Consider the following 26303-nt stretch of genomic DNA (forward strand, 5'->3'; position numbering starts at 1 on the left):
TCTATAAATAAATACAGTTCCCAATTCAACCGTTTCTCCTAAAACGATAAAATCAGCCCAATCGTCCTTGTCATATGTAAGTAGGGAATCCTGACCTTGAACTCAAAGGCATAAAGGACATAAATACTTCCAGAAGCATCATCAATTTTTTTATATTTCTTTGCCCCTTTAGGCGATTAAAACAAATAATAATTTGTGACTTGACTTGTAACGGATGATTTTATAGTTTTATTGGGGGTTAATTTTTTTTTTTCTCTTTCTTATTTTGACTTATTTTTGGCTTGGATCTTTTTTTATTTTTAATAAGAAGAAAAAACGAAGAAAAAACAAAAAATATCCTTTTCGGACATCAATAGAAGAAATAAAATTTTCAAAAAACTACTGCTCGAGTCAAGGGGGTGGAAAAAATCAAGCGCCATAAATGCAGAATTTGTTGTTGCTTCTTCATGCCGGTCATAATCATGGCTGGCTCACATGAAGAGTAGTTCTACCTTTTTTCTTTTATTGTGGAACATAAAGATATCATTGGCAATAAATCAAAGCTATGGGAAAAAAGTAAGGAAAGGAAAATGAAAAATCTCTTTATTTTTTTAAATTTTTTAATCTTGTTCCATCATTGCATTAGATGCAATAGAAAATATTTTTCCTAAGCAAAATTATCGAGTAATTTATTGTATTTACAAAAATACTTCAAAACAAAAAAAAACACAAATTATTTCCCGTCAAAATAGTGAAATAATGAAAAATCGAGTAATTTATTATATTTACTACATAAATCAACACAAAAGCAAGCTCAAAATGAACAAGTCTTAAAATTACGTTTAGACTACATTAATTGTATTCATGACCGAATTATATTAGTTCAATTCTTCATTAAGAATGGAGTAAAATATTGTATTTACATATCGTGGGCTGAGAGCCAAATTGTTGTCACTCAAATTCTTCCTTTGCATATTTAACCTTGAAAACTCCGTTTTTTCAAAATGAATAATGGTGTTTTCCAATTTTTAAAATAATATTGAACTGAAAAATTTTATTCAACTGCCTGAATTTCTGTGTTTTAAAGTATTCACATTAAATAAGTACTTCTACGATAATAATACGTATATTTGTAATTTTGAGTTACGACAGTTTGGTCCTCAACCCTCGATTTGTGGTGTGTAATACCAAAAAAAAAAAACACCGAAAATAAAATTTCACAGAACTAAAAGTGGGTGATATTTGTACTCTTTGAAAAACTCTCTATCTATGAATTATTCTGATTAATCCTTTGAAAACCTCGTCGCAAATTACACTTGCAGGATCAACAAAAATCTTTAAATACAATTAAATAAATATAAATTGATTTATTTTATTTGAAAGAGGGAATATGGAGGCCAAACTAACCTTCTTACAAAGGCCAAAGTAACCTTCCTACAAATCACAAATCTTGGATACTTCAGTTTATCCCATATATTTAAATACATTGACCGAAAATTGTTTGAAAAGTGTTAACTAACTCACAAAATAGATATATAACAAAAATACAAATTATTTTACACCAAAGTTCGTCATTTTTTATATATATAAATGCATAAGAAAATTATCGTATCGAAGAAGAATCGTCGTACGTCATAAAACATTTTATAAAAATAATATTTTTATTTTTTTCGTCAAACATCTATAAAAATATTTTCGTCTTTGAAATAGACAAAAAAAAATCGACCCTTTTTTTTGATGGTTTTTATTTCTTATTTAGGATTAAGGAGATCTAAAAAAACACAAATGAAAAATATAGAGATATCCAAGTCAAGATAAGACCAATGTCTTTTTATTCTGAGAGTTTTTCTTCTTGGACATTTTATGACTTAACGTTTTTATTTCCATGTAAGCAACTTGTATACATTTATATTATATATAAATAGTCCTTTATGAATTAGGCGTGGTTAATGGTTGAAAAAGAGAGAGAGAGAGAGAAAGCCCGTTCTTCCTTTCTCCTTTTTAACAGAAAAATATAGGAGTTGCTTTTTATAACTTTTGTTAAAAGCTTTCCTGTTTTTTTTTATTATATATTTTTCCCGTCGTTTTTTATGATTATTTTAGTTTGCAAACGATAATCTTTTTATTTATCAATCATAATTTTAATACTATATTGTAATATGAATTTTTACACTATTTGATTATTTATTCATTTTTTCTTTTTTGGAAAAAAAAAATAATCATGGTTTTATTTGTAATTATAGTTGAATCAAAATCATTTGGCATCCCTGCCAAAGGAACACACACACATTCATTTGTTCTCTCAGTATTAAAGGAAATTATATAAACATACAGTAAGACCTTTGATTGAGAGGAGGCACTTTCTTTGCGAGTAACTTAATTATTTTGCCTACTTTCAATTTGGATTACAAACAAGTTTCTACTTGATTTTTCCCAAGTCTATGAGAGGATTCCTGCATTATTTCTACTATTGCCTTGAAGGACAAGTTCTTCTGGGTTTGTTTTAGTTTAGGAGTCTTTTTTATTGATATTATATATTTTTAATAACATATTAAAAGAAGTATAATATTAAACAATTTTAACTTCTCTCATAACGATTTTACACATAATTGAAAGTTTAACAATATAATTAAACAATTAGAGATAAATGAATGCTAGTTTCTTGTCAATTTTCTCTTAAAATGTAGAATTTGGTATATATTTAAATGAGTATTGTACAAGTCAAATTTTCTTATAATGACAAAAACTTTTTTTGCAAAAATTTGCTCGTAATTCAAGAGATGACTTTATATTGAATCTACCAGAGATTAACAGACGCAATATACCATTCAGTCTTGGTATACAAAGTATTTTCTTTTGATGAAATGTCTCCTAATCTTAGGTTTAGCTGAATATTTATACAACCATACAAACAGCTAAGAGATATATCTGACATTGATTATTGAGTGGTATAGGGCTATACTTTGATGTTATTGAGAATTGTTAATAAATGTGGGCCGGGTCATAATTAGCAAATATGTACGTTATGAGATGTAACTTGTACACAATTTAATTTTTTGCAGGACATTTTTACTATGGTTTCCCCTTTATCGTAAAATTGTCACGATAAAACCATTTCTAAATTTTAATATCCCGGAATTATATAGGGAATCAAAAAAAGGTGAAAAATCAGTAATTTAATAAATAATCTCAAAAGAAACCAAGTTTTTAAAATATCCATCAATTAATGTTGCCCACATTAGATGGTCGAATTACTCAGTTTCTACATTCATCTGTAGGTTTGTTATTGGTTATTTGTTGGGCATTATTTATTATGGGTGCACTGTAGCTTAAATTGTTAAGAACATTAAAATTATACTTCTACTGAATCTCTAATATATTTATTAGTTTATTTTATAAAATGTGTAGAGCCATCAATCATCGATAATCTGTAGTGTCTTCTTTATGTGATTGGAAATCTAATAAAAATGTCACCTGTAACATTGGAAAAGGGACCGCAAAGTAATTTTTCGGGATATTTCGGTTCAACCAGGATGGCTTTAGTCAAATGAATTCCCTGCAGTTTTCTGTGGGCGTTCTTCCAATATGCATCCCGCTTGATTTAAAAAAAATGTAAAATAGGTCATTATGAAAAAAATGAGAAATATATATTTTACAAAAAAAATTATTAAGTATGCCTCATGTAACTCGATCGGCATTGAGCCCCTCAATAAATCTGCCAGTGGCCAGTGGTCCAACCCACAGTCTGAAGCTGTATAACGAAATTTAAATCGTAAATCCCAAAATTAAGAAAATGGATAGAAATTAATATGAATGAGCAAACTGAAATACATATTACCCACCAGGTGGTGTGACAGTATGTAGTTTTTGTTTAAACTAGTAGCTTTTAAAAGTTGGTGGATACTTAAAAGAATTTTCACAACACCCTCATTGTGATTAACATATATCTATGTTTTATATTAAATTATATTATTATATTGAGTTCTATTATTTTTTTCCACAAGACGGCGCAATTACCTATCGCTTTTATTTACAAACTAGCATATGAGTAAACAAGGTTCATGTTTCATTAAAATAAAAGGGATTTTAATTATCATTTGTTTTTCCATCAAGAACAAGTTTTACTGCAAGACCGACTTTGGTCCTACTAAAATTATAACTATCGCAGGCCCGTCAAGAATGTCCATCATAATTAAACCCAACCTCCCTCCCCTTTCTCACAAATGGACTCACCTAAATAGACTATATGTGAAATGTATATCAATCAAGAATGTTGTTTCTTAACTCTAATTCGTCTAAAACGTGTATATGCGCTATTTTCATCTCTTGCGCAGTTCATTGTTATCACGTCTTTTGACGAAGATTCATCTAATGTAATTTAATAAAAGGCAATGTTTCGGACAAGGTTGTCCATTATTCTTTAAAATATACTAACAACATAAACTATTAATTAAAACCATAATTCATAGTATTTGAATCATAATTATGCTTTAAAAAATTATAAAAGTTATTTTAAAATAAAAATATATAGCCCTAATCATCATCGAAGGGCATTTATATTCATTATTTTTTGATCGAGGTTACGTGAATCATGAACATAATTCATTTACATGGTTTTTATTTACTTTTTATTTCAACCATTTTGTCTCCTCTTTCCTTTTTAGCCTCACTAACAATCATTACAAAAATAATCATCACAATACTAACAAGTAAACAGAAAAATATAAACAGTGTTAATAGTAGAAAATCCACAAATAAAATCTGTCAAAATGATGTTATGTAGGATATTTTTCTCCCGAAATAAAATATACATATAATATAAAGTTGTTTACAGTTAATTCAAATCAAATCTTCTTCTCCTTATACAATATATTTTATAATGTTCATATATCAATATGAGGAAAAGAAGGCATCTGGGTGTGGTGAGGCTTTAGCTAAGAGAGTATGTATGAGCTTTGGTGTTTTGTTATTGTTGATAGTACACTTAATACAAGCCTTGAATGAGCATCTCTTTTTGATAGATAAGCAATAAATAAATAAATAATAAACTTTTTCCCTCCCGAATTTTCATTTTCATTATTTTTGTTCCATGGAATGAAAAAAATCGATTTGAATAAACATTTAATTCCTTCTGTTTTTAGTTGAAGTTTATTTAAGGGATTAATATTCTTATTTCCAAACCCTTCATTCCTTCCTTCTTAACTCACTCACTCCTCGTGGGCTGATGATAAGCAAGCATTAATTAAAAACAAACAGAGAACCATTATGTATATGTATACAAAGGTGTAATCAGGGGAATTAATCTTTGAACTCTTGCTCTTTTCAGTCACAATAAATAAATAAATATGTGTATATATAACTAAAAAGAAGGAGATAAGGAATAAATAAATAAATAACTTGGGAATAATTAATGACGAAATTCATTTAAATTTGATATAAGAGTAATTTTGATCCCAACTTTTTTTTTTTTTTTTTTACTTTGATCGATTTTTGACGAATTTGAAATCAAAATTTCGTTGATTATGTCGTTAATATTATTCAACGCTTTCTTTTGTTTGATTGACGAATTAATAATATATGGGATTCGTCTATGTATTTCTTTAGAATGATTGATCTATGTTTATCGGGAAGAATGGCATTTTGGCATTTATACACAAAACAAAAAGTTTCTTTCATAATTCTAGTCACAGCCCTAAATAAAATGACGTTTGATTTGATCAGCTGTGACAAGGGATGAGGAGAGAAGGACATAAACAAGGACATTGGAAATAATTACTCCAATGTCGATTACCAATTCTAGTTGGAGTCCAACACGGACTTATAACTAAAACTCCTCTCTGCAACTAATCCTCAAAATTACTCACCGTTTTTGAGAAGCATACACGATTGTTTAATCCGGTGTTTTAAAACCTCCGGAGTTAAAATATTATGATAGCAGCTGAGATGGAGAAAATTCAATCTACAGATTACCGATTCCAAAAAAAGGGGTTGCGCAAAAATGCAATTATTTTGGGCGTCATGCTACGGTCTACATGCACTGCACATTTGGCTCTCCCATTAAAGAAAAAGAGAAGAAGAAAAAACCCCGTATAATTAGATTTAATTTGATTCTCTCTTCTTTTCGTAAGTGGGGAGATGTTTTTTATGGTTTTTTTCACCTCCCTTATTATTCTTATTTTTGTTGTTGGGCCATAAACACCCAATAAAATAATATACAAGTATATATACATATATAAATTTATAATCAAATTTGCTCAATTTCATTTTCGTATTTATGTATGAATGACGTCATATATATATATATATATATTAACCCTTTCGTTAATTTTATCTGCTACATAAGGATGGTCTTTTGAAGGGTTTTTTGTAGTCCGTTATTTCTAAAAAAAAATTTATTGTTATCCCGGGAAACCATTACTATCTTAACAAAAGTGCGTTTTGATATCAAGAAATTGAATAATACACGATGTTAAAAGCATATAACCTATATTATATTCCTTTTTTATATCTCCGGATCCAAGAATCCTTTGGTGCTTTAATTCTACGGGAAATCCTGCATTTGATTATTTTATAATATAAATTTCATTTAGTTATATATAATTAATAAAATTAAACGTTCAAACATATTGTAGAATCCCTTGGTTAAATATTTTTACGATGTATGCTTTGCAAATGATGCAGTATATGCATTGCTAACTATAAATGATGCCCAACAAATTACCAAAATGTATCAATTGATAAAATTAAACTACTACAACAGACCTATTAGTACGTTCCTGGTCGTTTTATATACCTTTATATATATCATACATAGAGTTATCAATAGATGTGCAGATAAATGATATTTAAAATGTATCAAACTTATTTTTGAAGAATACCATGAATTCTAGTCATGCTCAGGAGTGGAATTTTAGTTCATAGGTGGTGGTTATGTATTTTGCAATGATACAACTCCCAGTGCCACCAAATATTAGTTCGTGCAACACTAATTATGACTATTGGATTGTTCCAAAGGAATTAAAAAGACCACAATTCGGTCTTGACTAATTTGGTTGCTCATAGCACCTGTTTTTATTATAACTACAACACCTCAAATTACATGGTTACTAACTAGTCCTTTTAGCTTTTTAAGTTGTATTGTAAACTCTTTTAAAGAGACGAGATATCCAAAGTTTAAATTGGTAGATGTGTGGGGCTAGAACTTATAGTATTCTAAGTATAGCTAAGAAATTAAAAGGATAGCTAGGACTATAGGACTGACTAATCGGTCCTTAAAAAAAAGACTGAAAGAGAAAAAAAAAAAAAAAAAAAGATTAGGACCGTAGTCCAAGGACTGACCCAATGAAACGGAATTGAAAAAAACCAGGGGATGCGGCCATTTATAAGGTTATAAAATTGATTCCAATGAGATGAGAAGATCAACAGTGGCGTTCCCAGGATTATATTTTATGTGAAAATTGATTTTACAATTTTTTATAATAAAAAATTTTCAATTATTATTTTTTTTGCGAAAAAAAATTATGAATCCATAGCTGTTCAAAAGGAAATTCTAAAATACAATTTCAAATATAACATTTTTCAAAGAAAAATTCAAAAATTCACAGACAATTCAATTTTTTGAAAAAATAATGTGAAAAATTAAATTAAATTTCAAATATAAAATTTTCATGTAGGAATAAAAAATTCCTTAATTGGGGGAAGTGAGGATCTACAGCCCCTCCAATCCTCCCCCTGCGGACGCCACTGAATCACTGGCATACAATGGTGCCGGAATAATAAGGATCAAGTGGGCACAACCTTTGCAAAAAATTTATAGTTATCACAATTTTCACAAAAAAATGACCAACAATTTTTATTTAACATCTTTTTAAAAAAAGTTAATTTCAAAATAAATAGGAAATTTTTTTGTTTCGTCTAGAAAATATTATTTATAAAAAAAGGAAAAAGCTTTTTCGTTAAAATTGTCGTGAAAGAATCAAACCTGCGGTCAACTCTGATGACGTCACCATTATATCCTATTATATTTGGCCATTACATAATTTGGCCCCCATTTGAAATTACATTCCGGCATGGATGCTCACAAGGCCACCCTACTTTTTAGCCGCTGGATCAATCATTCTACATTTTATTCTCTAAATTTAATTATATTTATGTATGTAGATTTTGTTTTTTACGTCTGTATGTACAGAATGGCAGCAGCATTTTTAAATCTCATTATATGGGTATATTAATTTCCCCCGGTTTGTATGTGTCTGTGTATTTTTGGAATCATCACACACTCTAAAAAATATATCAAAAACAAAAAAACGAAAAAAACGTGATTTGAAAACTAATTCATAATATATATGTATTTTTTTGATGGTGATTTGGGACAATGAATGAATAAAAAAGAATTACTCCGGTGTTTCCTTCTCTTGATAAGACAAATATATACATAGAGTAAAGTATAATGAGATGATTGTGACAAATCTCTGTGTCTTAGGGCTTTATTTGTGGATATTCACACAGCTTGTAGATTGATACTTACTCCTAGCAAAGCACTACTAATAAATTAGGATCAATGATTTATGAGCTGAGACACTCTCAAAGTCTGTAATTTATTTCTTCCTACACAAATATGTTACTCCATACTCTGTTGGTTTAAGACAATAATCATCCCCTTGGAGAAGTAGATAATGATTCAAAATAATAACAACAACAAGAAAAGGACATACAAAGATTAGTTGCTGATCATGTTTCAATAAAGTCATGAGAAAATGTACCTATGGATTGAAGGCACTTCCGTTGTTGTGGAATAGAATCATATTTAAAGATTCTGATGTGTACAAGTTACCATTTCTAATAAGTGGGGACTCCAAACTTGCAGTAGCATTAAATTACGATTTAATCCCCACATTACAAGGTTCACTTATGCAATGAAATGACAGCTGAAACAAAAATAAACAAGTTTTGTTTTGATCCCATGTCTTGTACAAAAAAAAAAGCAATGCATGTGCTATATCTTTCGTGTTAGTCCTGAGAAGGCCCCAAATATCGTAGGAATCGCCGTCCAGACAGCCTAAAACATCAAAGAGTCCACAATTATCTAATTATCTTACACTTCTGTAAGCATCAAAATGGCAAAACTTCTACCAACCATGCCTCCATGTGGCCCTCATCCAGCCCTGAGCGTATCCCCTTGAACGTAGCAGTTGTGAGAGACTTGGAAAGAATATGTAGCGCTCCCGCCTTCTCCTTGAGCTCTTACTGAAGCAATAATAAAAAAGTTTTGTTTCTATCCATGTCTCTAACAAAAAAAGGCAACGTGTGTGCTATCTCTTCCGTGGCAGTCCTGAGAAGGCTCCAGAGACCCTCAGAACCGTTGTACGGATAGTTTACTACATCAAAAAGTCCATTAAGCATGGTATCCTTGTTGAAATTAGTATTTTGAATCTAACTATTCTACACTCCTTTAAAGCAACAAAATGGCTAACTTCTGGCCTGCCTCCATCGACATCCGGACAGCCTAAAACATCAAAAAGTCCATAAACCATGACATACTTGTTGAAATTAGTATTTTAAGTCTAATTATCTTACACTTATATAAGCATCAAAATGTCTAACTTCTGCCCTGCCTCCATGTGGCCCTCCTCCAGCCCTGAGCTTATCCCCTTGAACGTAGCAGTTGTGAGAGACTTAGAGAGAACATGTAGCGCTCCCGCCCTCTCTTCGCACTCTTACACAAACCTCATCTCTATCCTTGATACTTATTTTTTCAATAATTATTTTTATCAGAAAATAATCATATTCGACTTTCTTTATATAGGTATGGCATGTCTACACGAGCTGAAACATGTTTTTAAAAAAAAATTATGCAAGCTACGACTTCATATAGGCATTTGAATTTTATAATGTGCCACAGACTACTTATGTTTTAGACATTTGTATTAAAATAGCCAAAAATGACGGCATTATCCATATCGATCATCCATGGAATATTCAATGATAACATATTCCTCCTCCAGAGTACTGTGAACCTTTCATTTAAAATTATGCATTTCATTTTTGATTTGCAACTTGTACAAAATCACAGCTTGCCCACAATATGTACTTCCTTTTGGAATTTCACTACTCAATACTTAATTTAACTTAGTATTGTATCATTACTATAAATTTTTCATCTCTTTATTGGTTGGAACTTGTACAAAGTACACAACAGTTACATAATACTAAGTGGCTCTAACTCTGTTTTATGTGTTTTTGTTCATTACTATCGGTCTCTTTTTTTAAAGAGAGGAGGAGGGGTGTAATGGTCCAAAGGGGCTCTGACGACTACATACATATGTATTTAAAAAAAGATCATTTACTTATGAATGTTCATTCATTTTCCTAAATTACATTAGGGATGTATACATACATAAGTCTTTTTAATAACACTTATTTTGTCAGAGTTACTATTATAGCATCAACTAGGGACATACGGTCATCATTTCTCCCCTGCTCCTCTTCTATGTAACGACGCTTTTTTGTATATTGAATACTATGCAAAAACTTCAATGATAATGCTTAGATATAATGTGGTATCTAGAGTCAGAATCCTTTGGAGTATTACAAAGCTGTTTTTTGTTTTTGTTTTTATTCAGGTGGGTAATATTAAAAAAAGTTATAGCAAGTATGATAGAGTGACCAACCGTTATTCTTTTCTCCCATCCAAAAACATTGGTATGGAGCGATAAAGTTGTACTTATTCCATGTTCAAGTTTATACGGGGTCTAACAATGGTACTCCGGCCTTTAAATTCCAAGATTTTTCTGGCATATATGATGACAAAATTGCACAATGGTTTTTTGTTGAGAAATATACATATAATCCTTTCACTTAGTATTCAAAACACCACCAGGGAGTCAACAACAGAAGATTTCAAGGCTATAAAAGTTTTCAGAGGCAAAACGTAGCTGCGCTGTTTCTATGATTTTGCTGAATAAGGATCAAAGTAGTCGACAGTCATAGGTCTCAAAGATGACCGGAATAAACAAGAAAAGGGATTCATGACTCTTCTCCATGCTTCACTTCTAAAACAACTCAGGATTAGCGCCAAGAAAACTACTAATCCAAGGATATTTGCTTTTCTACCTCCCCCGACCTGAATATGATGGATTATTTTGCCTAGAGCTACTTTCAGTCAAAAGTCAACAAAGTTTTACATACAACTAATAATTCCCTGATTCGCTCCATCGTCCTTCAATGCAAGAATTTAGATGGGAATTAAATTCCGAGGTACTTTGCGTGGTCCAAGATACGAATCAAATCCCTTATTGAGACCAATGGAGGCTTCATTGAGTGAGATATATTAGTGTGTCTGCGGCTCGGTTTTTGTTTTGTGAATAACTCTTGATAAATAACTATTTGAGCTTAGTTTAAAGTTGATAGATGAAACGCACCGGATTTTGTTGTTATATCCTATATATGTAAAACAAAAAGTTCCCCCTGTAACAACTAACATGACATCAGTCGATAGCAGTGTACCTAAGCAATCACCATTTATCTATATCCTGGACCAAAGCTTTAGAACAAAGTGACAAAAGGCGCCTGTCAGCTTGAGTATATACATTCCTTGACTTGCTGATATATTTCTCTCCACAAAAGACGTCACTTTTTATGATGGCTCAGATGACGTCACTTTATCATTTTTGTCATTCTCCCTCATGACTTATTCTTCCCCTTGCAAAATTTACCTTACGAGTTCATTTAAAACAGTGAAGTCATGGAGGTTGTAAAGTTAGTTTTAGAGTAATATTAATGTATAATCTACGCTCCTCGACCAAAGAAAATATATATAAAACTAGACGAGCAACGCGTCAGCTGAATTAAATGAGCGAGCAATAGAAAAAAGAAGAAGTTAATCACATAAAAGTAGATATCTATAATACATTATAATCAGATGTTGACCTGAATTTCAGCTGCTTCACGTACAACAAAAGAAGGCTGCCAATTCATGTCAACTATCCGCATTGCCCTCACCAGACAATAAAAAATATTGTGTAGCCAATTAAATTGGATAAATATTGATGAAGTGGTCATTTTTTTGCCACTTGGCTTATAGTTTTTGTCCCGAACATTTCCTTTTTTTTTACATCATACGAGTAAACTTTAGTATAAATCCGTGAAGGGCTTAGTTTTATGGGCAAAACACTTGATAATCCACCTGAAAAAAATTATCACACGTCATGTAATCGTGGACATTCGAAAACACAGTTATCGATGTATAATTATCAAATTAAAAAGTCCATCGTGATCCCATTAATATTAATATAGAATATTCAGCTATTGAATTATCCTCATGAAAAGCCTACTCTGAATTCTTTTTCTCATTTTTTTAACTTGCAACTATTACAATATCGCAACTTGTACACAACATTTATAAATGTATATTCATAATAAGTAATCGATAACTAGTGTAGCAAAGAGAGAAATCTTCTGCTAATGATGGGAGAGAATTGCATACATTATCAACATGATAATGACGCCTCTGTTAGCAGCTAACACTAACAGATGTGTGATATTAGATTTACTAATATTATTTACCCTTCCCAGAAAGTCATCATTTTCGGTGTTTATTCTTTTTATTTTTTATGATTATTATTATTATTTAGAAGGTCGGTCGGTCGTTGATTGATACTGAGACTGAGCGGGAGTAGATAGATATGTATGTACACGCGTCAATCTACAACATATTCCTCTATGTGGTTTTTTATCAATTTTAACGCCTAATAAAGTCTAATAATAGTAATCTGATATGATATGATATGTATGTTACATTAAAGAGAAGAAAAAGTGTGAAAGAAGGGGGGAGGGGGTGCCCCACTTTATTATATATTCATATACAGTACACATCATTTACCTTTATCCATGCCCGATGAATATGTGGTGTGTGTGAGCACGGGTTACATAAATAGGAGATAAAAAGTTATAGCATGTATATAGATATATAATAATAAATTGGGAATTTTTTGTGTAATATTAAAAAAAAAAAATATGAAAAAATAATTTGTTAATCCATCATCATGTTTCGAAGAGAGTGGAAAATATATTATAATACACTCAACAACGTTTGAGTAGGATGATGTTTATTTGAGTGTGTGTGTGGTTGTACTTTTTTATGACACATGGTATGCCTACCTAGGCATGTACAAAGTACATACAAGATTGGTATTCGTCAATTTGTTTGCTATTTCTATGAAGGAGTTAGTCATCTTCGAGGAAGAATGTTATTAGTATTATGGCAAATCCTTTTTCTTTTTCCTTTTCCTTCTTTTTTTTTTAGAGAGAGAGAAAAAAAAATTATCATAAATCACCAAATGTCATCAATAATTCTCCTTTCCTTTCATGAAAGAAAAAGAGACGGAAAAAAATAAAAGGAGAAAAAGAAATGGGTAAAAAAATAAGAGGAGTAGTACGTTAATTCCCGTAATATAATATGTATTTATTTTTTCCATTAAAAATGTATAAAATATCTTATATGATATTTATATTGATTTATATTTGTATATGAACAATATATAGATAGATACGACAGAGGTAGACAATGATTTAAAGGGGGCCATTTGGCATAAATATATGTATAATGGATTTCCTATAATATATGTATTGCCTTTTAGTGAGAGTCCAGATGAATGCATTAATAGGTTCATAAAGAGGTATGGAAAAGGGGGGAAAAGGAAGAATTTACCAAAAAAATAAAATTATTTTTTGTCACATGATATTATTTCCTTTTCCTCCCATGAACTCTTTATTTCACTCATTCCCGTGTTTTCTTTTGAATTAATTAATTTTCTGTACACATCATTTGTAATTAAAGAGGAAATGAAAGGGGCCTACATTACATAGATAAATAGGTATCTAAGTAGTAACAAATCATGCAACATGATGCGTAAGACTGGAAGGAAGTAACTCTCTCAAAAGGTGGAAAATAAAGATTTACACACTTTGCAACTCAAAATTCTGAGGTTGTAAGTGACTCATTTAAAAAAATTCGGCATCTATGAAATATCACCAGTCAGGAAACATTTATAATTGATGGATAATTGGGGATGGAGCTCCTTGACTCAATCATTATTGGCTAAAAACATCAATCAGTGTAGCCACCATCTTATTTAACAGATGGTAATCCGTGAGTGGCTAAGAATTCATATTATTTAGTTCTTCCTATTTTGAAAATTCAAACATATTAGTGAGTAAGGAGCACTATACTAAATGTAGCAATCTTTTTCTGTATATATGTTGTCCATCAAAGTTGCAACAAATACTTTTAGACAATTTTTCCATCTTTGATACCATCAAGTTACAATTTCTTCGTCTTAGAATAAAATATTTAATCACAACATTGGTCATTCTAATTATCGACGATTAATTACTACTATCATTTATTTTTGATCCATTAATATTACATGGTTATTATGTATTTATGAGAAAAATAACTGTGGGCATTTGAACTTTATAATTCTCAACAGAATACTTAGACATGAGTAATTTTTATTGAAATAGTCAAAAATGATACTATTAATATGTTGATCATCATTGGAGCCTTCGCTTATGGTATAATCCTCAATCCAAGTACTGTAAACCCTTCTTTTACAATTAGTCATCTCATTTTTGGGATGTAACTTGTAGCATTTGCTTGTACAAGTTGCAACATGTACAAAATCATACTTGCAAGCAACATATTATTCTAAATAGTATTAAAATAATTTATGTGTGTTTGATTTCCGTTCGTCCTCCTAGGAAAAACAATGATAAAAACATTCCCAAACAGAGAAAGATGCATACTTTAGAAATAAAATAAAAATTGTTTGGAATTCATGGTTACGTACGTAGTACGACCATGTTTCATTCTGATCAGACCAGATTCCTGGGCTCTAGAGAACAAGTTTGTTTCTTTACAAATAAGTTGATTTTTTTTTAATAAACCAAGATCAATTCCCCGTTTCTCAAAGTTTTTTTGTAAGGTTTGGGTTGTCAATTCAAAAATGCACTTAAAAAAAAAAATAATAATCCAAAAAATTGAATCATTGTACTAGCACAGAAAGGGAGAAATTATATAGAAATACGAATTAAAACAAAAATAAAGTAGAGGATTAGTAAGTTAGTCTTAGTATGTATCTTGAATATGGTGGAAGAAGGAACATGACAGGTTAGCAATGGCAATGACGATAAATAAATCACAAGGTCAAACATTTGAAAAAATTACTTTATATTTATGAAAATCACTATTTTCACATGGTCAATTAATTAGGTATATGTTGCATTTGTAAGAGTGTCCAAAGGGGGTGCAAGTTTAATTATATTTACATTAAATGGACAAAAAACAAACAAAAAATGTTGTTTACAAAGAGGCTTGAATATAGAAATTTACTTATTACATATTTATAGTTTAAAATAGATTGTTTTAGTTTAGAATTTTAACATAAACAAACTAACTATAAATAAAAGCTTGTCCCAAAGACTGATGGTCTTAATGACCGCTCCCAAGGACCGGTCCTAAACCTGGACCGAACAAATAAGGACTGACATAACATTAGGCCTTGGGTTTCAATAATTTTTAAGTAGTATTTATCAGTGTTTCCATGGAGAGTCCTCCATAGTCACTCACTCCAAATATAAATATCTGGAGTACGGCACTGTATATAAAGCTGTTCGAGAACAATTAACAAACCAGGTTTTTTTTGTTGTTTTTTTTCAACCCGTATATATTATTATATTTTATAACATAACAAAAAGTTTTATATCCACAACCCCCCTGTATTAATAATAAAATGGATTTAATTGTGAGTCTTTTCTCATTAATACGTACAGAGATGAGAATGTTTTAAATGATTTTTGTCTGGTTTTAACGACATTTATTCTTCTTCTACTCCTTTCTATCTAAGGAATAGAGAAGACGCTTTCCTTATTATTCTTCATCATGTTAGAGTAGTAGGTCGTTCAATGGCAATTAATATATTGTATAGAATATAGATAGTTATGAACTTCTTGATCTGAGTCAGAAAATAAATATATAAAAAGAACAGCAGAAAACAAAACATACACACACACACACAAAGACCCCAGAGAAAATATCCACGTCATAAAATACAAACATATACCGTAACCCCATCATATACATACAATAGAAAAGGTCCCTTCTTTTAGAGTATGACAAATCATCTTTTGTCTTTTATGATGCCCTCAATGATATATTTCTTTGAAAAGAGATGGAATCTTGTTGAGAGTTGACCCTCCCTTCTAACCCGCTCCTGGTTACATATAATATATGTCCTGTAATATCAATAAATTATCTACAAATATCCTCTCAACACATTAATTAACTACAAACCCTTTCGCACCAAAAAGTATCGTTGACAAATGTCAAATCAAAATGTATAATATTCGGATCAAATATGAACTACCTAGTAGTCCATTAAAGTCTGAAGACTTTGAATTGTATACTTCAACAAGATATAATTGATTAATATTAGAATTGCAACAAAAGTAATTCTACAAAATAAATGTGTGTCTGAGCTCTCATTAATGAGGCCGCCTTACGCGGCAATGATGGCTTCCAGACGATGGTGAAAGAACTGGTACCACCTGCAGTCGTAGTCCTCTGTCATAGCGTCCTGATACTCGCTGAAAGTGGCCTTGAGAGCCTTGGTGTTTGGATGACAGACACTCAAAGCCTTTCGCTCAGCATGCATCCAAAAGGTGTAGTCGAGAGGGGGTTGGCATCAGGGTTGTAAGGGGGCCAAAAGTGATTAGAAAGAGTTCTTTCCACACACTTTTTTAATAGCTCTCTGGATAGTCTGGTGTGAAATGTAGATATTTCTTGCATGGACCCTCATGGAGATTGGCCTGGGTTGTTTTCTAAAACTCCTCCGGATTCATTTGGCCTTTTTGATAGAGCCCTTTTTCATCTCAAACGTTTCCTACTTTCTGACAGCGTGGACGTTGGTCTTGCAGGGTACGTCCTGATTGGAGTGGGTGAACGGAAATTCGTATTTGTAGAAAGAAATAGACCCATCTGGCTGAAAGTTGGTGTGTTTCATATGGATAAAGATAAAAAAACTACTAGGATGTACTACAAATTGCTCATAATATGAAGTTGTTGAGCATCATAGTAGACCGAGAGATGGGTTTGCAATAGAAGGATGAATGCAAAATGTAGTATACCTATATAAAAATGACTCATTAATCAGCTAGAAAAACAAACAAAAATAAATCGAGAGAAACATGAAACCCATTGGAAGTCATCATCATAATATAATCTCTCCCTTCTCTCATTCTTTCCCACGAAGAAAGAGCCATTCTCTTCTTTGCATGTGGTTTCTCTACTCATTAATTGAGTGATTTACCTTCGTCTTTTATTATTATTTTTATTGTGGTGAACCCATGAATTCTTTCGTGATGTCGTCTTCTTATTATGATACAAAACCCACAAAAGACCCACTACTCCTCACTTGACTTCTTACTATGTTATTATTCCTTTCTTCTTTCCTTCTACGAGTTTGTAGGAAACGAAATTAAAAGATTTATATAATTTTTATTCTAATTTTTTTTCGTTAAAATAAGCGGGTGTTTTTATTATTTATTTATCTTTTAAATGAAAGTTTCAATAAATCATTTACATTTATTAACCCATGTTTTTCTTATTATTATTTTCCTCTCTGGAACACTCTCTGAGAACAGGTTCATTAAGTTATCTCTTAGGAGTTAACCAAGGCGTCATTACCTTTATTTTATCTCATAAGCTTTGCTTTCAAAAAGAAAGAGAGAGATAAATACAAAAAATTAGTAGGTAGAAGTTAGTCAATTCTTTTTAACTATCCAACAGAATGATTTAAAAATTGTTGGTAATTGTTCATAGCTTAGAAAGAGATCATTCATTCTTATTCAACCAATCAACGTTTTTCAGTAGACTGAAAATACGGTGTACATTTGTATGTTTATGAGGTGAATGAAGTTGGGAGATGAATGACAATATTTTGCCAAATATAGGGTGCAGCGATAATACTTTTTTGTCCACTAGGGCATTTAGTAATCTAAAGGGCCATGCAGAATTTTTGAGACTAAAATATACGAATTACACAACGTTCAGGGCATCAGCAGGATTATATTTGGGCCGAGGTCTTGTTTTTTGGATTTGCTTTCTTTCAAAAATGTCCAAAAATTTTATTTTTTGAATAAAAATTTTCAAATATTTAATTTATAAGAACAAAAAAATCAAGAAATCTCAGCCATTCAGGAAAAATTTAATTTATTGGGGAAAAAAATTCAAAAATCTAAAGTTACATTCAAAAAATTTAAGTATTTTGAAAAAAAAAAATCAAAAAATCCACAGCACTTAACAAAAAATTAATTTTTTTTAAAGAAATTTAAAAATCAATTGTAATTCTCAAAAATTTAAAAATCAATTGTAATTCTCAAAAATTTAAAAAATCCGCACCTAATGACAATAAAATTTGAAACATTCATAGTCATTCCCAAAAAGTTAAATTTTTTGAAAAAAAAAAATTGAATAATTCAATTAAAAAAAAAAATCAAATATTAAATTTTCTTGTAGAAAACAAAAATTTCTTAATTTGGGGGGAGGCTACAGGCCCTCCATCCCATCCCTTGCGAGCATCCCTAAGGATGGATAATTTTGTATACATACATTGAATATCAAAAACAATTTTATAAAAGTAATATATGCTAATGATTTCTTAGATGATTAGTTATGAAATTGACCACTGTAGGGAGCAAAATTCAGGCGGTGGCAGAACTCACTGCAGATGCTTTTGATATAGATCTTTGACATTACAGGTCACTTCTTATTGACACGGTCCTTTAAGGCCCAATATTTGGATATGGGATTCTGCAGGCCCGGGCCTCTATTTACCACCAGATACCGTAATCAAAGGAATTCCGATTCGGTGATTGGGGAGGCCTATAATTCCCCCAAAATGAAACTGAAACTATGGTCCACTTTTTTACCGTCCCTGCTCTTAGGAGTGGCACCTTTTGGCATCGTAGAGCGACAACACCAGCCTCTTTGATGTATCTTCACATGGTGAACGTTGAGGCATTGACATCTATGGCCATCTCCGTTTATCTGGATACTCGTTGAATGCATTGACTATAGCTTCAGTAGTCAACTTTCTTGGACCACCACTCCTCGGGGTTTGTCCGAGATCCTCACCCTTATCCAGGCAATCCTTGACACGGTACACGGTTGCCATTGAAAACATTTGGCAGAGAAAACTTTTTGGAGGAACATTTCGGGGAAACAAGGTTGCAATCTTTCGCCTTTGTTGTTTTTGGGATATGATTACAAATTCTAACGCTTTAAATTCAACGTCAACAAAAAGAAAACACTCAAGGCTCTCTCCAGAAAGGAAAAAGACTCAAATTGTTATAGTTATTAGGTTTTTTAAATTGTCTCAAAACTTTTGCATGACCCGTTACACTTGAATACTCTATAAATACCCTTGCAACATCCATGAATTCACCTATTAATGGAATTACTTACAAGGTAAATTCTCTGAAGGAAAGAAAAAGTGTCAAACGTCATGTGATAAAAAGGGGAAAAGTGACGTCATATGTGGCAGTATAAATAGTGACGACTAACTTGGGAGGAAAAAATTCCACATAGATCCTGAATATACTACTCAATCTAACAGGTCCGTTTCCCCACTTGGTTTTATAGCTTTGGAGTTAATTGTTGTGGACGGTCCAGTTTTTACTTCTAATATATGATTGTATAACTTGAATTCTTTCACCTTTGAATCATAGACCCCTACCAGATCATAAATTTTTTAATGACGTCCAAATATTTTGAATTGTTGTTTTATGAAGTCCCTCTTTAAATAAAATAAAAATAAATATAAAATGGGTCGAGGTCAATAAAAAAAAAAATAGTATGTAAGATACTAACTCAATCAAATTTTATGTCCTATTAAAAATTCAGGTGAAATAAAACGGTGACTTGATAAATAAGTTATAAAGAAAATGAAAAACTCATAGAAATCAAAACGAATGGTTCGAACTCGTAAAAAACCAGGTTGTCATATAAATAAATGTGTATATTAGTTACCTATTGCTTCATATCTCGAATTGGTAGACACTACAGTTTTTGCGTTCGACTTGGACGATTATATTGAACTAAATTCTTGTATAGTGTTTCTTGGTATCCCAGTCTAAGTGTTATCGGATTAAGAAGGAATTTAGAACGGTATTATACTTAATAGATATTAGAACCGCTATATATTCCATAAAAAATATTCCGCGATGAAATAATATACTAAATTTCTGAGTTACAAAATGTTCATTAATAAAACAAAGATAGAATGTAAATGGTCAATATCAATTACCTTGTACGACATTTTTACCTCCACCAATGAAGTTGAAAGGACTTTATGTTCTTGCCCTGTTTATTAGTCACCAGAATTACGGCAAAAGTTATATACATAGTAGTCAATATAACATACAACATAAGAAATGCATTATCGACCATAATTTTTGAACAAATTGAGATAAATAACTCAATTTGATTTTAGGCGGAGGTTTTACGTTCCACCGAGTGTCAATTTTAGTTGATTTATATTTTTATTCAAAAAAGTATCAAAATACCAATACAAACCTTTGTACTTGGACCTTTGCTAAGATATTTATCGCATTAGAACACTCGTCATGAGTCATTAAAAGGTACTTTGTAGTGTTGAGACTCGGTCAAGATCGATTTTTTTATATATGGGACCAATTAAGACTGATTTTACTACAAAACCCTCTAGGACCGTACTTGGACTGAATTAGTTTAGTCTTACAAAAATTATAACGGAATCAGACTGGTCTAAGACTTTCAGATCGAAACCACATATTAGACTAATTTAATTGGATTTAGGCATACCAAAAAGGCCAAAAGTCTTGGATTCTAATCATTATACTGAACACTTCAAATGTACATAATCCAAAATTGAAGTCTTTTAGATTGCTTAACATATGCATCTATAGAAAAATAGTTCGAGGTTTTGTGGCCTACCTATTAAAATACTTTACATAATCTTTAATTTATATCAATGAGACAATTAGACGTGACTGTATACTATTTTTAATAATATTAGGATTTTTAAGAGTATGGATTAAAATCAAGAGTGAAAGATATTTAATTCATAAATTTGTTTGTGAAAAACTTGGAATTTATAACAGAAAAAAAAATAATGTTTTTTATGATTATTTTTATATAATTGATAAGACTTGGAGAATTGAATTTTTTTTTCTTCTTTTTTTTTGTCTGTGTCTATGGATGATGTTGATTATGATAATAATAAAATAAAAAGGTCATCAGTAGAGGTCAGACGAGTTTCATCTATACATACATATTTTTTGAATAGGGAATGATGCCCCAACTCGTCTGTTGAGGCATACATAGAATAAAGATGTAGGTAACAGTGGAGAAAAAAAACATACAATTTATGATGGATGAGAGAATCTTGCAAATTATGTACAAAGAAGGTTAAAATCGGTCAACTTGGATATATGGAAATTGATAATGTAAATAGGAGGAAGGGCATCGACATTGAGTATGTCGTTAAATCTATTGTGTCTCGCAACCTTGCTGCCAAAAAGAAACAAAAAACAGCACAAAACTAGTTAGAACTAGTTTTGTATGGGTCATTATTAAAAACCGAGTACCGTAGTCCAGTCCCACTTGTCGATCCGTAAGGAAGTTAAATCGATCCCTCTTGACATCATTGACGGATTGATCCTTTTTTTTAATTATTCCGTTGCATACTAGAATAAATTATATAATTAACTGCAAATAATATATAGTTGGCATTAAAATATGCATAAACATGTATATTTTTTGAAAGATTTGTGCAATGGTCTTAATACATGTCCTATTTAGATAAATAAACCATCGACATTTCTAAGAAGCATTCCAAGGACCGATATAAGGTCTGACGGTCCTAAGACTGTACATGACTGAATAAATAAGGATCAACAGAGAACACGTTGATAGTAATTAGCCAATTCTTTCCCATTACGAAATTAATATTATTCAATCATTTTGGGAATCCGTCATGGCTTAACAAAAGATCATTCGTTCGAAACATTGATTAGGGGAAAAGAATCAGAAACATCAACAGCTGACAACAAAATATATTGTAGATATATGTGTTAGAGGGTAAACGCCGAGTGAGGATGCTTTCATCCTTGAAACTCGGTCCAAAATCGAATTGTCTCCCGTTTCAGTCGATGAGGCCATCTACAAAATATGTTAGTAAAGTAATTGACATTTTGGGCCCCATCCTTCACCAGTTTTCTCATTTGATAGTCATTTCTTTAATTCAATTTCCTTATAAACTACACAATTTCAAAACCCCTTCTTCCTGCGTGCTTACTTTGTACAAAGAACCCTTCATTTTTGGAGACGGATCTGGACTGATATCTTCAGTTTCCCTATTATATCAAAGATAATATTCATTTCTTTTGTTCAACAACCATCACTTAGTCGATGGGGGTTAAATTGTGCTATTTTACTGAGCCCTTTATTTTTGATAAAATAGGAAGAACACAAAACATTAAAAACATCTTAGACCTTTTGAATAATAATCAAAAATTACAATTGGACTAATTTTACCGATAAATTCGATACCTACACAAAAATATATATATATATATATTTGGAACGGATCAAGAAAGATTAAAATGGTCAATTTTGACCAATAATTTCACATTTAAAAACAATTAAAATACCCTAAGAGGACTCAAAGTTCGATTCAGTCAATTTTTGATGAAAAGTTCCTTCTTAAGAGGATAGCAAATATTGATCCGAAAACAAGGGGACAGCCTAATGTACATGATTATGAAAACATATCTAAAAAGGCCTCATTTCTCTTATCATCATCCCTCATTAAAAAGGCAGTGGGTTGTTGTAGGCAGTGAAGATGATATTTTGGTAGGATGTTAAGGAGAACTCCACCCGGAGCATGCGCTGCTGAGCCATCTGTCATTTTAAATATATATATATACATAATAACCAACATAAAATAATAAATAAAAAAATTCAATTAAAACCTTGTCAAAGACGATGAAATAAAGGAATATAATAAGACTGAAAAGACAGGAAAGAATGGATTTTATGAACCTTTTTTTTTTTTTTTTTTTTTTTCGTGGGGACGACTCAATGAATTGGAAAACAAGAGAGAGAATAGAATAAGGGGGGAGAACGACATTTAACCCAAAGATAAAAGAAACAAACATATATATATATATACACAACGTAAATTCCAAGACATTTCATTTTTATTATTGGATTTGAGGAAAAGAAAATGATTTCTCCCTATAAATAAATAAATATATGTACATAATAATTGTAAGCTTTGTTCAAATAAAGAGGAGTCGTCCGGAGGAGAGAACAATTGGTTGTTCACTCATCGTGGTTCTTTTTTGTGCACAAATATATTATAGACATTGTCTCTTTTTGGGGGGCCATATGGAAAAAGATTCGACTCCTTCCCTATTTAATTATTATTCTTATTATCAATTTTTATTGCTCAAAAATAAAAGTTTTATTTTTAAACACAACTGTTTGGTCAAAAGGAGCCAACCCAATGGATCCATGATTTATGACTCTTTTACTAATCCGCTGTCTTTATTATTATTTTATTTGCAGGACGAGTTCCATCCTTTTATCGAGGCTCTTTTGCCACATGTCAAGTCCTTTGCCTATACCTGGTTCAATCTCCAAGCTGCAAAACGTAAATATTTCAAAAAGCATGAAAAAAGAATGTCTCTTGAAGAGGAAAGACGATGCAAGGAGGAGCTGATGGTGGGTTTTATCTATTTATTTATATATTATTTTCTAAGGCACGAGTCCTTTATCGACATGCATCATTTAGTCTCTCTATATTTATTTTTATGTTCTTCTCAACTATCATTATTTATGTATGAACGTACATTTATGGAGTAGATAAAGTTAAGAATTTGAAATTGAGTTAACGTTTACCCAAATGTATGACGTAGATAGATAATTTAATATTTGAATGCATCCCCCCCTTCCTCCTTTGGATGGAATGACTTATCAGGGCCGGGCGTCCACAGGATTATATTGCGGGGGGGCATAAAAAAAATACAAAACACAATTTTCAAATATAAAATTAAAAAAAAAAAATTCCATTTTTGTTTTGTGAATAGCTATGGATTTTTGAATTATTTCTATAAAAAATTCAAATTTTTTTAAGCAACTGTGAATTTTCCTTTTATTTTTTTGAATATCCATGAGCTTTAATTCTTTTTTTTCCAAAAAGAATAATTTATGCGAATAGCTGTGGATTTTTGGAATTTATTTGGAAAAATTTTATTTTTTGTGAACAGTTGTGGATTTTTGAATTGTTTTTCAAAAACATTTAATTTTCGAAATTTTTTATGAACAACTATGGATTTTGGAACTTTTTTTTCCAATTTTTTTAAGCAGATCTGAATTTTGAATTTATTTTTTTGAATATCCATCAGCTTTCATTCTTTTTTTTCCAAAAAATTAATTTTTGCGAATAGCTATGGATTTTTGAAATTTATTTGAAAATTTTTTATTTTTTGTGAACATTTTTGAATTTTTTTCAAAACAATTTAATTTTTGGAATTTTTTTTTCCATTTTTTTAAGCAGCTGTGAATTTTGAATATATTTTTTTGAATATCAATGAACTTTGATTCCTTTTTTTTTTTTTCAAATTTAACTTTTGCAAATAGCTGTGGATTTTTGGAAATTTATTTGCAACAATTTTATTTTTTGTGAACAGTTCAATTTTTTTCATAACTATGGATTGTTTAAAAAATTTGTCGGTAGCTATGGATTATGGCAATTTAAAAAAAAGTATATATATAATCCTGCGGGGGGCTTTGACATGTATGATGTAGATCAGGGCTCGGCAACCTAAAGGACGCAGAGGCATATTCATTGGCACGCACAAAAAATAACATATTCCTGTAGTTTGTTTAAGTATTTTGGCATAATTGTTGATAGTGGCAGACTCATTGATTAGAAATGTTGAAGTTAGCACTCCATGCCTCAAATGTTACCCGCCCCTGCTGTAGATAGTAAAACATTTGAATGCATCCCCCCCCTCTTCCTCCTTTGGATGGAATGACCTATTAAGTGAATTGTATAATCAGTCATAATAGACTCTGATTTATGGCATGAAACGTAAGACTTGAAGGGATAATTTAGTATAGAGATATCAAATACATACATTACATTGGTATATGTATAAGAGTATTTATATAATTTCATCATCATGTCATTACGACATATATATTATCATTATGTACATTTACTTTTAAATAATAAGGGCCCTACCCTTGCCAAATTTCTATTATGATTATAGCGAAAAACAATGATGTCAATTACTTCTACGTAATAATAATAATAAGGAGCTAAGTAGTAAGTACAGAACCTTCGATTATAAGCAACGTCTGAAAGAAAGAAAAGAAACAATCTTATTGCAGTACAGAACTGGGACAACCAATTTTCAAAGCCCTCTATTAAGGTCAAATGTGTGGCCCATTGAGAGAAACAGGTGGTAGACACTTGGTGACAGGTCTGGACTTCCATAAAGGTGATACGTCATCAAGATGTGTATAGCCTGACGTTCTTCTGGTGAACAGTCGAGTTGTCTATAGTCGAGGGCAGAATTGAGCGAGAAAAAATTGCTCTGACCACTGTTGTGCAACACGAAATGAAAAAGTATATGCACCGTGTGTATCGTAAAACTCGTTGTTCCCTTTTAGGTAATAAAAATGTAAATATGGCGAATTTCTTCCTTTGATACTTCGATTATAAGCAACGTCTGAAAGAAAGAAAAGAAACAATCTTATTGCAAAATAGATTGAGGAAAAAGTTCGTATTTGAACTTCAATAACTACATATACTATTATAAAACAATATTTTTTGTAGTCTGTTCTCTTGGTTTAATACTATAATCCTTGAAATGTAAACTTTATTACATTCCAATCAAATTGCACAATTTAGCCCTGAATATAAGATATAATGCCTGCAGAAATGTACTATCTTGTAAAATGCATTTTATATATTTGATATTTATAACAGGCATAAATAATTAAAATACTTAGAATCAAGTAACTAGATTATGCTAATGATAATTGCAAAATCAGTATCTCCTAGCTTCAATATTGACGAAGATTTAATCACTCAAATATTGTAAGTTAAACATCTCAGTTCAAGCTATTGTGCTAAATAGTACGTTTTTACACTGACTCAACGATTTGTAGAAATATTGTTGGCTGCTGGAGTACTTTTTGTTCCCTGGGGGCC

At 31.0% G+C, this 26303-nt stretch overlaps 1 protein-coding gene across 9 annotated transcripts in view; it reads left to right on the forward strand.

Moving 5' to 3' along the window:
* Window positions 1-26303, forward strand: part of LOC121114021 (uncharacterized) — a 133299-nt gene that overhangs the window by 81514 nt on the left and 25482 nt on the right. For all 9 annotated transcript variants that reach the window (XM_071887086.1, XM_071887089.1, XM_071887087.1 and 6 more), the window contains one exon: window positions 23648-23803. In XM_071887086.1, coding sequence (XP_071743187.1) covers window positions 23648-23803 — 156 coding nt within the window. The remainder of the gene's footprint in view (window positions 1-23647; window positions 23804-26303) is intronic.

Source organism: Lepeophtheirus salmonis, chromosome 3 (genome assembly GCF_016086655.4).
Source record: "Lepeophtheirus salmonis chromosome 3, UVic_Lsal_1.4, whole genome shotgun sequence".
Taxonomy (NCBI): domain Eukaryota; kingdom Metazoa; phylum Arthropoda; class Copepoda; order Siphonostomatoida; family Caligidae; genus Lepeophtheirus; species Lepeophtheirus salmonis.